The following is a 15,630-nucleotide window of genomic DNA, read 5'->3' as shown; positions in this document are numbered from 1 at the left end:
AAGAAAATTTTTGAAGTCCGCAAGGATGCTTTGATCTTTTGAAGATGAGCATAATTGGTGAACTCTATCTGTTATAGGGAGTAACATTGATTGATTAACATCAATGACATTGTTATTTGTATTAGATCATCGTGATTTAGGGGAGTAGAAAAAAAAGGTTTAGCTTTTAGTTGCAGGTTAATTTCTGGAACGAGTGAAATGCCAAAAATATCCCCTTTACTATTTATATGATGTTATTTTAGTCCTAGAGTCTATAAAAGTGTTAAATTAATCACTAAGTTTTTTAATATGGGCTTAAATAGTTTTCAATAAGGACTATTTTAGCCTAAAAGAGTCCGAGGATTAAATTGTCATATTATTGGCTCTGGAACTAAAATGACCGCTACAAAGAGTCGGGAGACTGTTTCAACACTTTTCTCTTTCCAGAAGGTATTGGTTGAAGAGAGAGTTACGGTGTTACATTATTTTTCATAGTATTAGGTTGCCTCATTGCAACATTTTAAGAGAGTGTATAACCATTTATGGGGCATTATCTAGCATCAATGGATTTGCTTCCATGTGCAACAAATGTTCATTGGAAGTCCCGCAAATTAAGTTCCAGTGTCTCCTGAGCTTATTGATGCTGTTCTCAAACTTTCTAGGTTTGAGAGCTTAGAGTATTAGACTTTGAGAGGAGACATGATGGAGATCCAAAAGTTATTTTCATTTTATTGAGTCAACGGAAAGATTTGTTTGGAGTTCAACACATTAGTTTAGTGAATATGGTTACAAGGTTTAAAATAGGTGATTATAAGATTAAAAAAATTGTTATTAGCATTAGGATATATTTTAATTTTTATTGCAAAATTTGTTTTCTTGATAACTCATAATGAAAATTTAAATCTGATGCAGATTTAAAATCATTACTTTTTAACTCCTTTATATGCTAACGATATATAGGGCCTTAGACGATGCTTCTTTAGCTGGCTTTGGGTTAGCAATGAATTCCGTGAGGTTTGGTTTGCATACCATTTAAAGATAAGTTTTGAGCTTGAGGAACTTAATAGTAAAGTGTGGTAAAAAGACGAGAGTGAAAGGATTATTTTTTTATTTTGGGGCATTTACATAACAAACATATCCCACACCTACATTTTCATATTTACACACACAATACTCAAATGTTTAATATCACATAAAAATAACAATATTACCACTTTTTTAAAAGTGAAATACCCATTTTCGTGCTTAGGTTTAAAGGAGCGGGCTCAATAGCCGTTATGCTAAAACTTTGGCGGGGGCTTAATTGGTTTCTGTTGATGAAACAGATTCAAAAGGAAAGTCTTTAACTTTCAATTAGAATGAGATTAAATGCCTACTTGAAATTTAACAATTTGAAATTCAAAATAATTTAACTTTTGTTCAGCCCGAGTCCAGCCTGAATCGAATCTGAGTTGAACATGAGTTGAGTCCGGGCCCGCATACCGCTAAAAAAATGCGTCGATTTTCGTGCAGTTCGTGCGAGTGTGGAACCACAGCAATATGGGTGTCCTTCCTAGCTAAAGTCGACGTTCCGGACGCATTGGTGTGGTCCGTTTCTTCACCTGGGGTTGTCCGGACGAGTTTGCCCACGGGCGAGTCAAATCAAGTCAAAGTCATGTGCGGTGCAGTGAGTGCATGAATTGTGGCGTTCACGAGTAATCGAGTCACAAATGGGTTCATCTAAGGCCGTTTGATCCTATAGGAACTTATTTTCGGGCCCTCTACATGTTGGTCCTTAGCCCTTGTAACTAGAAGTTGAGTGCTTGGAACCACTCATGCGAGTTCTTCACAAAAATGAGCTAAGAAGCAGTTTGAAGTTCTACGGGAGGTGGGCTCCATTACTAGTCCGCTAGGATGGTCAATAAGGACTCCTAAAGCTAGATCCTAGGTTCTAAGAGTAGGAGACTAAGACCTCACTAAAAATGAGGTCAACACGGTCGTTCCTCTACCTGCATAAGCAACTGTCAATACTCTGAAGGTTAATTCTGAATATCACACCAATCTAGTGACGCACCAAGGTAATACATCATTCTCCCATCTTGCTAATCATGGGTGAAATAGAGCTTGTATCATAGATTCAGTAGTCTCTGATCATATAATCGAAGGCATGAATAATTTAGTCAATTATCAAGATGCTTCTACATCTAGAATGGTCATACTTGCAGATGAATCACGCTAAAAAATTGTTCTAAAATGTGATGTGAAGCTCTCTTAGGATATTTCTCTTTCCTCTGTTTTATGTGTTCCATGGTTGGTCTGTAATTTACTTTCAATCAGTAAGCATACTCATAATATGAAATGTATAACTACATTCCTTACAAATTATTGTGAACTTCGAGTGATGGAGTCAGGGAAGGTGATTGGTAGTTTTGAAATGCATCGGGACTCATACCTGTCAAAGAAAAATTTTTCTCTAAGCACAAATGATCCTACCTCTATTTTTATCTCAAATTTTTGATTCTCTTGAGGCTATTTCTATCGAAAAATATGCATGTTATGACATTATCACCAGGGTCATCCTAATTTTAGTTATGTTGTAGAGTTACATCCTGAGTTCTTTATCAATAAAACCCTAGTTCTTATCATTGTGAGATTTTTCACTTGTCAAACACTCTAAAAAACTTATCTCATAGTCCAATACAAATCCTCACACCCTTTTTCTATTGTCTACAATGATATTTGGGGATATTCAATAGTGAAAACCCTAAGTGAGGCTAGATGGTTTGTCTCATTTATTGATGATCATACTAGAATTACTTAGAGTATTTCTAATGAGATATATGAAACAACACAAATCTTCCAAACCTTTCATGACATTATTCAAAATCAATTTTAATGCAAAATTTATATCCTCAGAACTGATAATGCAAAGAAATATTTCAATTCCATCATTGGGTTCTATCTTTCAGAAAGTGGAATTTTCTTTGGGTGTTCATGTATTGATACCTCTCAATTATGACTTCCCGTCAAGTTCAAAAATATTTTTGAGGGGAAGCAATTCTTACTGCAATATACCCTATCAATCAAATGCCTGATCAGGTACTTAAATTCAAAACGCCTCATACTTTGATGGTTATCCATCATCGCTTTAAATCTTTCTCTTCTTCTATACTGCTTACAAACTTTGGGTGTGTATCTTTTGTTCACATTCATTCCTAAAACCGCTAAATCTATTGTGTATTTTTCTTAGGTATGCCTCCAACTGAAAAGGCATATACGTGCTACTTTCTTGATATCAGAAATTACTACAACTTCATGTATGTCATATATTTTTAAAATCAATCGTACTGCCTCAAATCAGTGCAGATAAACATCAATTTTGGGATGCACTTGATGACATCTAGACAGTTGCACCATCTACTTCAACTAGTCATTCTACCCTGGTTAAGGTTGTCCAACCTGACGTTCATAACAAAGAACTACTAGACACAAGGAGGAAGAAAAACCTTGAACAGGTGGGTGACAACTTGCAAGGACAAAACTGCTCAAACCAAAACCCGAGTCCACATTAACATGACATTTTAGGTCAGGAGTCTAGTACTCCCGAGTTATCTTCTTCTTTTTCTGATGTTTGTGACAAGGAAAGGTGCATTAGATATCCAATTCAGGAGAGCTTAGAGAAGCTATTCTCATCTGACAAAGTTTTTTGTTTCTAACCTTGATAGTGTGCATATTCCTAAATCCATTCACAAAGCTTTTGAAAATCCAGAATGGAGAAAAACAGTTGAAGAGAAGATTCAAACACTAAAGCATAATGACATAAATTCTAACCGAACTCTCGCATGATAAGAAACCAGTTGAATGCAAATGAGTATTCAACACCAAATACAAAGGTGATTGGGTTATTGAGAGATTCAAAGCCAGACTTATTGCAAAAGTTTTCACTCAAGCCTATGATATTGACTATTAAGATATTTTTGCACCAATTGCCAAACTAAATACTATTAGATTTCCCCTTCTAGTAGTAGTTAAAAAGGAATGAAGACTGCATCAATTTGACATAAAAATGCCTTCTTGAGTGGGGATCTGGAAGAAATGTATATGAAGATTCCATCAGAAATTGAGAAATGAGTCCAACAAACATCTAGCATGCAAATTCAGGAAGTCTCTCTATGGGTTTAAGCAATCATCAATAGTGTGGTTTGAAAGTTTTGCTAAAACTATGAGATCTAATGTATATTTTCCAGATAACTGCACTGATGGTAATTGGGGATATAATTCTTACTGGTCATGATGAAAGGGAGATTCTCATGATCAAAGAAATATTTGCCGCTGAGTTTGAAATTAAGAACATAAGAACCACGAGATATTTTCTAGATATGAAGGCAGTAAGGTCCAAGAAAGGCATCATTAAATCACAGAGGAAATATATCTTAGATCTACTAAAGGAGACATGGATGATTGAATGCAAATTTGCGGATACTCCAATTAATCCCAACTAAAAGTCTAATAGAAGAGAAGAAATTGTATCTATGGATATGAAAATATACCAAAGAGTGGTTGAAAAACTTATCTATCTGTCACATACGAGGCCAGATATTGCATATTCTATCAATGTTGTCAGCCGACACATTAATAACCCAAATAAAGAGCATTTGGAGATGTTGCACATGATTTTGAGGTTTTTCAAAATACTTCTAATTATTGATTAATTTTTGAGAAAATCAGAAATAGAGTGGTAGAAGTCTATACTGATGTAAGTTGTGCTGGGGAACTCACTGACAGATTGTCAATTATAGGTTATTGCTCCTCTGTATGTGGAAATATGGTTATATGGAGAAGTAAGAAAGAAGTGTTATGTCTAGAAGTAGTGCTGAATCAGATTATAGGGTACTCATCTTAGGAATCTGTGAAGGGATATAGATTTAGAAATTATTAATGGAATTCGAGTGTGCCTCCAATAGGCATATACAAATTTTCTTTGATAGTTAAGTAGCCATCAGTATTGGCAAGAATTCAGTGCATCATGACAGGACCAAACATATTGAAATTGATAGAAACTTTATATCTAAACAGGTTAATGGTGGAATTATAAAACTAGGCTATATGCTGACTCCAAAAAGTTTTTGATGTCTTCACCAAAACTCTTTCTTTAAGCATTTTCTCATAGATCGATACCAAGCTTGATCTCTACAACATCTACAACCAACTTGAGAGGGGGTGTGGAAAGTTGAGAAGTTTGGCTTCTCTCCATGGTGGTCCAGCCGACTGCTTCACAAGATCATGGAAAGATTTTATTAGGGATATCTTTGTAAACACCTTTTTTAGTTTTATTGCTTTTCTATTTTTATTTTTTTATATTTTATTTCATAATTATTTTCTTTCCAAATTTAGACTTACATATATTTGGTAAGTTTGTAAATTAGGTTGGATTGATTTCTATATATATATATATGTACCCTATAAGTGAATAATAAAAAGAACTTTTCCCCAAAGTTTTGTCTTCTACTGTCTTTTGTATGCTTTCTGCTTTGTGAGCTTTTCAATAATCCATATGATTTTTATTCTGCTTAAATTTTACGAAATAATTCACAGAATGAAAAGCTGTTTTCCCAAAATTACTTACTTTTGCTTGCTATCATTTGCCATTCACAAGTCTTGAAGTCCAATTAAAATTACCTCAGCGCCGCAATTCAATCTAACTAGTAGTTCCCGATGTTTTCACTGCATTGAATGGCTTGCTTACCTTTCTTTTTTTTTTTCTTGATCAGAGTGTCAACATAACCTAAAGGTTAAGCCTGTTTATATCACTATCGATCCTCAGCGTGATTCTCCTGAACAGCTCCAGGCATATCTCAGTGGTAAGGAATGCTCAAACCTCTTGTTCATTTGAAAAGGTTAATAATAAAGAGACAAACCATACCGATAATTTTATATGAAAACCTAGACGGAAAATACCACAGGCAGAGGAAGAAATTTACTAGAGTGGCAGCTTTCATAATGTGATCCCAACGAAACTTTAATTATGGATATACTTAAACAAACATAAACGTAAATATATGTACACATACATATATGCACATAGTCGTGAACACACATGTACGTACACACACACACACACACACACACACACACACGCATAATACATAGACAAACATAGAAATATGTAGACGTATACGTATGCAGACATGTACATACATATAGATATACACGATGTGGGAGTGGGATCTCGTGGTCCCGGGTATGCGGGTAGCGCGGCATACAAATCCCGTGGGGGTGGGAGAAGCAGCCGTCATTTTCTTTTTTTATCATTGTTGTTGTCCATTTTAGTAAGTTTATTCTTTCTATTCCTTTCTTATGTAGGTGTTGGTGTTAGGGTTTGAATTCGTAGTCTTTTAGTGTGTTTGTTTGGGATCGTCTATGGCGGCTCAGGTTTTCCCTTCTAGGCTTGCATCTAAGGGTAGAGTGGTGCTCTGTTGTATCTCGCTTCCGTAGTGATGATTATCCTGACCTATCCTTCTTTTGCATCCCTCTTTTTGCTGTCGTCGTTACCTTTCCTGCTGTAGCAGCCCAGAAAACAACTTCCTTTGTCGTTTCCCACAGACGCTAACCATCCACCTGGCCGCCTTGCTGCTGTTCCAGCGACCCTGAACGACCTCCCCGCAGCCTAGCTGCTGTTCCCACTTTCCATAGCCAGTTTTTCACCCTTCTACTACCTTCCAGAACCTCATTCCACCTTGCTGTCGCTCAAACGGCTAACTGCTGCTGGTTTTACCTGCCTACCTGCTGTCCAGCCGCTCCGTACTTGCTGCCGCTCCTAAACTTCAGTCCAAAATCCCCCTTGATGTTGCTACTGCCGCCCACCAACGCCCATACCATCATTCCAGCCCCTTACCACCCTTCCAACCCCCGTAACCGACCATCACCACCCCTGGATTGACAGTGTGAATTTGTGTTTCGTGTTGTTGCTATTTTCTATTTTCGTTTGTGTGATTTGTATTTCCTTCTTTAAATTCAGCAATAATATTTGATTTTTCTATTGTTTGGTTAATTTTGATATTATTTAGTATCAAAGTCAGCCTAAGTCTAGTCCTATCCTACGGTTATTAAAATTCACCGCTACCTAACTCAAAATCCACCCAAAAAGCCTTCCCATTGTTCATATTTCAAATTAGCCATTCAAATTTTTTATTTCCAACCCTAAATTATCCCATATACTCTCTTCTAGCTCCTCAAACCTAAACCCTAACCACACTACTGAGGAGATAATTGTCGAAAATCTGATTGGGAGGAAATGACACAATGCCGCTTGTGAAGAATCCGCAAAGAGATGTTCAAGAACTTTCTATGGAATATATGCATCGGGAAATCCTCCAGCTGCAACAGAGGCTTGTGTCTTCGAAAGGAGATAATCCGGAAGGGTCACCCTTAGTTATAATGGTGATTGCTCAAATTGAAAGGATAATGAATCCTTTTTACAGAGCAGTTTCCATTGATGAAGAGCCAATGCCCCAAAGATTTGATTATGAGAGGAGAAGCTAGAATTTTGGAGTGCACGGTGACTTGTCATATTTTGACAAACACAGAGATCCGAACAAGTTAATCGAACACTCAAACGTGTATTTGAGCAACCGAACACCCCATCAGACATAGTGGTAAAGTTAGCCGCAATCAAGTTAAAGAAGAGTGCATTGTTGTGGGATGGGAAAAACAAAATCATTTCCTAGTTTAGGATGAAACGAGAGATGCAACACAAGTACCTACTAGTTCTTTATAGACATTACATGTTCTCCAGACAACATCACAGGGTGACCGCCATATTTGACTGATAAAGCGCTATCTCAAGGTCAAGCAACAAGAGTAAACTCAACGGAGCATTCAAGCTGACCTCGCTTGATGAGAAACTAGTTGAGAATAGAGAGCACATGGAGCTAATGAGCATTCTCAAATCCCTTACAACCATGAAGTATGTTAATTGCCACAATTTTGGACATAGTGCATTAGTTTGCCCAAATAAAATGATACGGGGCGTCAATCGCCCTGAATGCAACAAGAAGCACGCTTCGACCTGTATTAGGTTTGGGCAATGCCCCTCTCCTCTTTACCTTAAGTCTATTTATATGTTGTTTGATTGTGTTAGGAAGATCTGATTTTTGTTTTTGTTAGGATAGTCGTTGGCATCTTGTTTTCTGTTTTAGGGCTATATCCGAAGTTGAGGTGCTCTGGCGGTAACTCCTCTCGAGGTGATATCTATTAATCCCCAACTTGCTCTTTGATCCTCCATCCAACCTGCACTTTGTTTTCTATCTCTACCATCCTGCCGTCAGCCTGCTTTCAACACATTTCTCATCTCCTCACAACTACCAGCCATCTACCACACTTTCCTCTATCTCCCCGATAGTTGCCAGGCCATTGTCTTGTCGTCAAATAACATCCAACCCTTACTCCCTCTTGCGATCACCTCCGTTTCAACCATCCTCCATACTTACATGCTAACTTCTCGCCGCCGCTTGTCAACCCACCCGCAACCCCTTTTTTATGCCTTTCAGCCATCCAACCCCTCCCATATGTCGTAGTTTCCCTTCTCGATTGGAGCACCACCACCTTTAACCTTTAACCTCTGGCCTTAGTTGGGATCATGTTGTGTGTCTTGTTATTTCCTATTTCAGTTTATTGTTTGCAATGATTGTTCCACCGTCGTGTATCATTATGTATTGGAGCTAGCCTAATATTAATAACATCCTAAGGTTTTTAGCATCTGTCATGCCCAAACTTGTAGCCCCCCCTCCCCGCAAAAAAAAAAAAAAAAAAAACCCCCCCTATCCACTCTTAAGCTCTAACCACATTGCCGAGAAGTCAATTGTCGGAACCTAATCATGATATTACCATGTGAGACTTAGAGAGGATACTACACTAAGAGCTACAAAGGCTCTTGAGGTCATTGAGGAAAAGGACCATGAGTGAGGTTACCGACTATAACAGTGATATCCGGGGAGCGCCAAAAGAGCAACTGAACCTTTTGTAGGGATGACTTCCATGAAGAGGAGAATTGATGAGGACATTTTTGGAATTCAGTATCAGAGGAGACCGAGAGAGGAAGCGCCTGTTGGAGGGCACCGAGATCTGGGAGTTAAGGTGGACTTACTGGCTTCCGATTAGAGTATGGGTTACGATGATTTCCTCAAATGGATACAGATAGTTGAGCGGATCTTCGAGTTCAAGGATGTGCGCGATGATAGAAAATTGAAGCTTGCTAATATTAAGTTGATGAAAAATGACTCCTTGTGGTTGGAAAACTTGAAGAGGTAGAGACAGGAAAGGATAGGACGTGCAGATCTTAGCGCCGAAAGTGGAGAGATAGCAAAAACAGCTAAGGTACCCACCTCAATTTAAACATCTCCCTATATTTAGAAGCCCCAACAAGAGCAGGGGAGTGGGAAGGACTGGACAAAAAATTGACAAGGCAGATCAAAGTGGGAAGAAACCAGAGAAGTACAACACACTCGATACGATTCTAGCCCAAAAAATCTTAGATGCCACATATATGGCAATATCACATCCAGCTGCTTAACGAGCAGAGAGGTGTCATTCATCAAGCAGTGTCATAGGGGAAGTGAGTGATGAAAAAACTTTGGGGAATCAAGGGGAATAATATCAACTCTAGGGAGATGAAGGGGAAATACTAGTGGTAAGAAGAGTTTTGCAGACAAAACCATAGAGGGATCACTCGTGTTTTAGGCACACTATCTTCCGCAATAGTTGTACGGTGAAAGAGAAAGTTTGCAGCCTCATTATTGATAGAGGAAGTTGTGAGAACATGGTTTCTGCTTTCATGGTGGAGTTGGATTGACTACACATAAATATCCCATCTCTATAATCTGACGTGTTTGAAGAAAGGGAATGAGATATGAGCAGATCAACAATGCTTGGTAGAGATTTCTATTGTAGACTAACTATAAGACTAGGTGTGGTGTGATGTGGTGCCCATGATTGCCTGTCACATCCTGTTCGGGAGACCGTGGCGGTTTTATTGCAAGACGTAACTTGCCGGGTTCAAGAACAATTATGTGTTCACGAAGGTGGGGAAACACAATTTTCTTGCCCATCAAGGATTTTGGAAAAGCCCTACACTAGTAAGGGATAAGCTTGAGGTCCAACGCTCCACTTTTCTGCAGTAAGTTTGAGATGCCCTAGTGACATTGGCTTTAGTCGTTTTAAGAGGGAAATGAGGAGATAGATTTATCGGAGATGGTACAACCACTGTTAGCTGAGTTTCAGAAGGCGATGATCGACAACTTGTTGAAGGGACTACCGCCACTTAGGGATATCCAACATGCCATAGATCTTATCTCAAGATCAATGCTGCCAAACATGCTTTCATACAGATTGAGGCCAGCGGAGTATGAGGAGTTACAGAGGCAAGTGCAAGATCTCATTACTAGGGGATTGGTGAGAGTTCTAGCTCTTGTGCTATTCCCGTGCTGATGGTGCCCAAGGACAACTCGTGGAGAATGTGCATCAATAGTTGAGCTATCAACAAAATCACCATCAAATATCAGTTCTCTCCCTTGCTTGGAAGACCAACTGGATCAGTTATATGGGGTTGTAGTTTTTTCCAAGATTGATCCGCATAGCATATATCGTCAGGCCAGAATGAGGTCGGGGAATGAATGGAAGGCCGCCTTCAACTCCAAAGATATTTGTACGAGTGGACTTTCATGCTATTTTTACTGTCCAATGCACCTAACATTTTCTCGAGTTTGAATCAGGTGTTTCAGGCTTACATTATAAAGTTTGTGGTTGTTCACTTTGATGACATCCTTGGCCACAACAGTTCTGAAGACAACTTACAACATATGGGGCAAGTTTTTGAGGTTTTGCAATTTAAGAAGCTATATGCACATATGAAGAAGTGCTAATTTCTTATGACACAGGTATATTTTTTGGGTTATATTATATCTGATGTAGGCATTCAGATAGAGTTGATCGTGAGCTGGACACCCCACAGTCCTTTGCCGAGTTGTGGAAATTTTTGGCATTAGCATCATTTTATAGATGTTAATCATAAGCTTCAACACCATTACAGCTTCCCTGATAGAGCTTTTGAAGGGAGAGAAGTTCCAGTGGATAGAAGCAACCAAAATTAATTTTGATACCCTTTTTTTAGTTTTACCAGATTTCAGCTATTTGTTCGAGGTGGAGTGTGACGACTTTAATGTGGGGATCAGAGCAGTGTTGAGCCAGGGAGGACATCCTATAGCCTTCTTCAATGAGAAGTTGAATGATTCAAGGAGAAAGTATTCGACATATGACAATGAATTTTATGTCATTGTGAGAGCCCTCCATCACTGAAGTCATACCTGCTGACGAACGAGTTCACTTTATTCACATATGACGAGGTACTGAGATTCATAAACAATCAGAGCAAGTTGCAGGATAGATATGTTTCATGGGTTGAGTTCCTGACGTCATTCGAATTCGTGCTCAAGCATAAGGCTAGAAGTCAAAATTGAGTAATCAATGCCTTAAGCCGCCGCCATTCTTTGATTAACTCAGTACAAACTAGGGTGGTGGGATTTGAGGTCGCGAATGAGTTCTACATGGCAGACGAAGATCATAGTAGTGTTGGGCCAGGGAGGAAATCCTATAGCCTTCTTCAATGAGAAGTTGAATGATTCAAGGAGAAAGTATTCGACATATGACATTGAATTTTATGCCATTGTGAGAGCCCTCCAAAAACAAAGTCATTACCTGCTGACGAGCGAGTTCACTTTATTCACATATCACAAGGTACTGAGATTCTTAAACATTCAAAGCAAGCTACAGGATAGACATGTTTCGTGGGTTGAATTCCTGACGTTATTCCAGTTCGTGCTCAAACATAAGGCTAGAAGTCAAAATCGAGTAACCAACGCTTTAAGCCGCCGCCATTCTTTGATTAACTTATTACAACCTAGGGTGGTGAGATTTGAGGTCGCGAAGGAGTTCTACATGGAAGATGAGGATTTCAAGGAAATTTGGGAACATTGTTGGCAGAATTCCATAGGGCCATACCACAGAAGTGATGGTAATCCGCTCCACCATAGCAAGTTGTGTGTGCTCAGATGTTCATTGAGGGTAGCTATCATCTAGGAGAGTCACAACAGTGGACTAGCAGGTCATATTGGCAGAGACAAGTCCCTCATACTAGTCAAAAAATAGTTTTTTAGCCCCGACTTATGAGAGATGTGGAGAAATGCACCCGACAGTGTAGAGTTTGTCACTTGGCCAAAACCAAAGGGCAAACTGTAGGGTTTTACAAACCATTACAAGTACCTGAGCCCCCTTAGTTGGATGTTAACATGGATTGCATAATTGGTCTCTCAAGGACACAACGGAACAAGGATTTAGTGATAGTCGAGGTTGACAGATTTTTCAGTGATTGGCAGGTCTTCAAAGCAGGATAGTTTCGTACGTTGTTACCGGACATTGGATGCATCACATGTCGCACACCTATAATTCAGGGATATTGTGAGGCTACATGGGATGCCCATGTCCATTACATATGAGAGAAATGTCAAGTTCTTAAGTCACTTCTAGAGAACCCGATGAGAAAGCTTGGTATTAAACTACAATTCAGCTTAGCAGCTCATCAACAGACAAACAGTTAGACGAAAGTGATGAACAGGAGTCTAGGAAATCTTCTGAGGTGCTTCATAGGAAAGAACATGAAGCAGTGGGATTTGCTCCTAGCCTAGGCCTAATTTGGCTACAACAGGCCCATGCGCCAGATTAAAGGACACTTTTTAAGATTGTGTTTTGTCTGCAATCCGCTCACTCCGCGTGAATTAGTACCAGTTCTTTGGGATGCTATGGGGAGGGTACATGAGATTCAGAGGATGCACGGGGAGGTGGGAAAAGAGATCTCCAAGCATAACCATAAGTACCAACTGCAAGATAATAAAAGAAGGAAGAAGGAAACATTTAAGGAAGGAGATCTAGTGTGGATAAAGTTGAAGAAAGAGGGATTTTCCATGGGATATAATTTGGAAAGCTCAGACCTAGAGTAGTTGGATATTATCAAATTCTCAAAAAACTGATGACACGCTTATAAGATAGACTTTTCTGAGATTTACAACATCTTTGCTACTTCAACTTGGCAGACTTGACTCCATATTGCAAGGGCATTGAAGCTTCGACAGACGAGGTTGAAGCTTCTCCAACCTCGGGAGACTGACGTGGGGTGTTGTTCGTCCTGGAAGCGATAGGAAGCACGCATCGACCTCCACCCTTTTGTCTATCTTCACCATCCAAGCAAGGGAGGGATCGACCGTTCTTTTCAAGCATGGGGTTCACTCCTATCTGTAGCGGGGCCTATTACTCTTTACCCTACGTCTATTTATATGTTTTTTTTCTGATTGTGTTAGGGAATTTTGATTTCAGTTTCTGTTAAAACTGTTGTCGACATCCAATTTTCCCATTCTAGGGCTAATATCCGAAGGTGAAGATGTGCTTTGACTGTAACTTTTCCCGATGTGGTGTCTATCTATCCCCAACTCGCTCCCTGATTCCTCCATCCAACCTCCACTCTGTTGTTTATCTCCATCATCTAGTCGTCAGCCTGCTATTGCCCCTTCCTCAGAGTCGCTAACCAGTTGTTGCGTACTTTTCTTATCTCCCTCACAACCAACAGGCTGCTATCCAGCCATTGACCGATCACCAACATTCACTTCCCCCTTGCAAACAAACTCCTTCCCAACCATCCTCCATAATTACTTGCTAACATCCTGCCACCCCTCCCCGAGCCTCTCTAGTCCCTCTCCTCGACCACTCAACCCCTGACCCTAGTTGGGATTCATGTTGTGTGCCTTGTTATTTCTTATTTAAGTTGGTTGTTTATAATTTGTCTATTTTAGTTTCCGCAATAATATTAATGTTTTGGTATTGTTTGGGTTAACTCTGGTATCACAAGAGTATGATCTATTTCACTAAACAGGTAGCAGTTGAAGAAATAGACAGTGATATAATGGAGGACGAACACATTAGAGATGAGTCTAAACTTCAAACCGATCAGGAAGAGACACTAGTGATTCCAACTAAGCCCGTGAGAGAGATTCCAGCTAGATTAGCCTTGGTTGTTCTAAAAGATGGCGAGATTGTGGAGCTGATAAGGAATTGCTAGACTTCATGATCGACAATATACCTATTGGATGGTAGCCATTGAAAGTGATCCAATATCCCATATATTTTTTTTCAGAGTTAGTTCTTCTAGATGAATTTGTTTATCGACTGCACCTAACTTAGTCCAAGGAATGGAATGAGTGAATTACAAATTTAGTGGCTCGAGAATTACGTTGTGAGAATTTACGTCTATTTGTAGCTCCAGTTCAGGTCGTGACAAAAGATGATGAATATTTATTCTATCAAGATGTGTTTTGGAATGACAATACTTACAAGATTGATTTATCGGGAGATTGCAATATTTCTGCCACATTGAACATTGCAAACCTGACGTCATACTACAAGGAGATATAAGTCTTGACAAATGAGGTTGAAGCTCCTCAAATCTTTGGAGAGTGATGCAGGAGCGGGATCCCGCAATCTCATGTCCGCGAGTAGCACGACATTCGAATCCCGCATGGGCGGGAGAAGCAACAACCATTTTCTTTTTTTAATTATTATTTCTTTTCATTTTAGCAATTTTCCTCTTTTCATTTTCTTTCATTTCTAATCATTTCCTATAGTTGTGTTGTTTTAGGGTTTGTGTTCTTAGTTTTTTTTGTGTTTGGTCAGTACAACCACAGGCGTCTTAGGTTTTTCCTTCTAGAATTGTATCCAAGGTTCGAGTGGTACCCGGCTGTATCCCACTCTTGCGGTTGTGATTATCCTCATTTATCTCTCCTTCACATCCCTAACTTTGCTGCTGTCGTTACCGTCCCTACTGCAGCCGCCCATAAAACATCTTCCTTTGCTATATCCTGAGCCGCCAACCATCTCCCTTGTCGCCTTGCTTCTGTTTTAGTTGCCAAAAAAGTCTCCCTATCAGCTAGCTGCTGCTCCAGCCTCCCCACAGCCTCGCTGCTGTTCCCACCTTCCAAAACCAGTCGTCCACCTTGACATTAACTTCCAGAACCTGCGTTCCACTTTGTTGTTCCCCAGACAACAAACTGATGTTGTTTTGACCCGCCTACCTGCTGTCCAGTTGCTCCGCACTTGCTGCCACTCCTCAATTGTGGCCCCAAAACCCCCTTGTTGTTACTATTGCCCTTACAAGCCTTCCAACCCCCATAACCGACTTCCAACACCCCTGGATAAACTCCCTAATATGAGTGACGTTAATACGTGTTTGTCGACCCAATAGGTGCTAATTCGACCCAGATGAATTTAAACCCGGGATTGATGGGACTTACGACGAAGCTGCCAACTAACAGACCACCAGTTACGCGCACGCACGCCCACACACACTGATATATATAGACATTCAAAGTAGAAGCCAGGAAGTTGATTTTTCGCTCATCGTGGATTTTCCACTGATATGAAGGATGGAGTTTGGCAGAGATAAAGCGATGCCAAAGCTTAGAATAGACATTCAAAGTAAAAGCCAGGAAGTTGATTTTTCGCTCATCGTGGATTTTCCACTCACCCGGTCTATCTGTAAGATGCTTAACGATTTCATTAAGCTTAAGATCGGAA

At 39.6% G+C, this 15,630-nt stretch overlaps 1 protein-coding gene across 8 annotated transcripts in view; it reads left to right on the top strand.

Moving 5' to 3' along the window:
* LOC110024115 (protein SCO1 homolog 2, mitochondrial) overlaps window positions 1-15,630 on the top strand; it is a 59,385-nt gene that overhangs the window by 41,349 nt on the left and 2,406 nt on the right. For 7 of the 8 annotated variants that reach the window (XM_020723890.1, XM_020723888.1, XM_020723889.1 and 4 more), the window contains exon 5: window positions 5,730-5,819. The exons of the other annotated variant lie outside the window; for it this stretch is intronic. In XM_020723890.1, the coding sequence (XP_020579549.1) occupies window positions 5,730-5,819 (90 nt within the window). The remainder of the gene's footprint in view (window positions 1-5,729; window positions 5,820-15,630) is intronic. 8 annotated transcript variants of the gene reach the window in all.

This window comes from Phalaenopsis equestris, unplaced genomic scaffold (assembly GCF_001263595.1).
Source record: "Phalaenopsis equestris unplaced genomic scaffold, ASM126359v1 Scaffold000247, whole genome shotgun sequence".
Lineage (NCBI taxonomy): Eukaryota > Viridiplantae > Streptophyta > Magnoliopsida > Asparagales > Orchidaceae > Phalaenopsis > Phalaenopsis equestris.
This window is presented reverse-complemented; position numbering and strand designations above follow the sequence as displayed.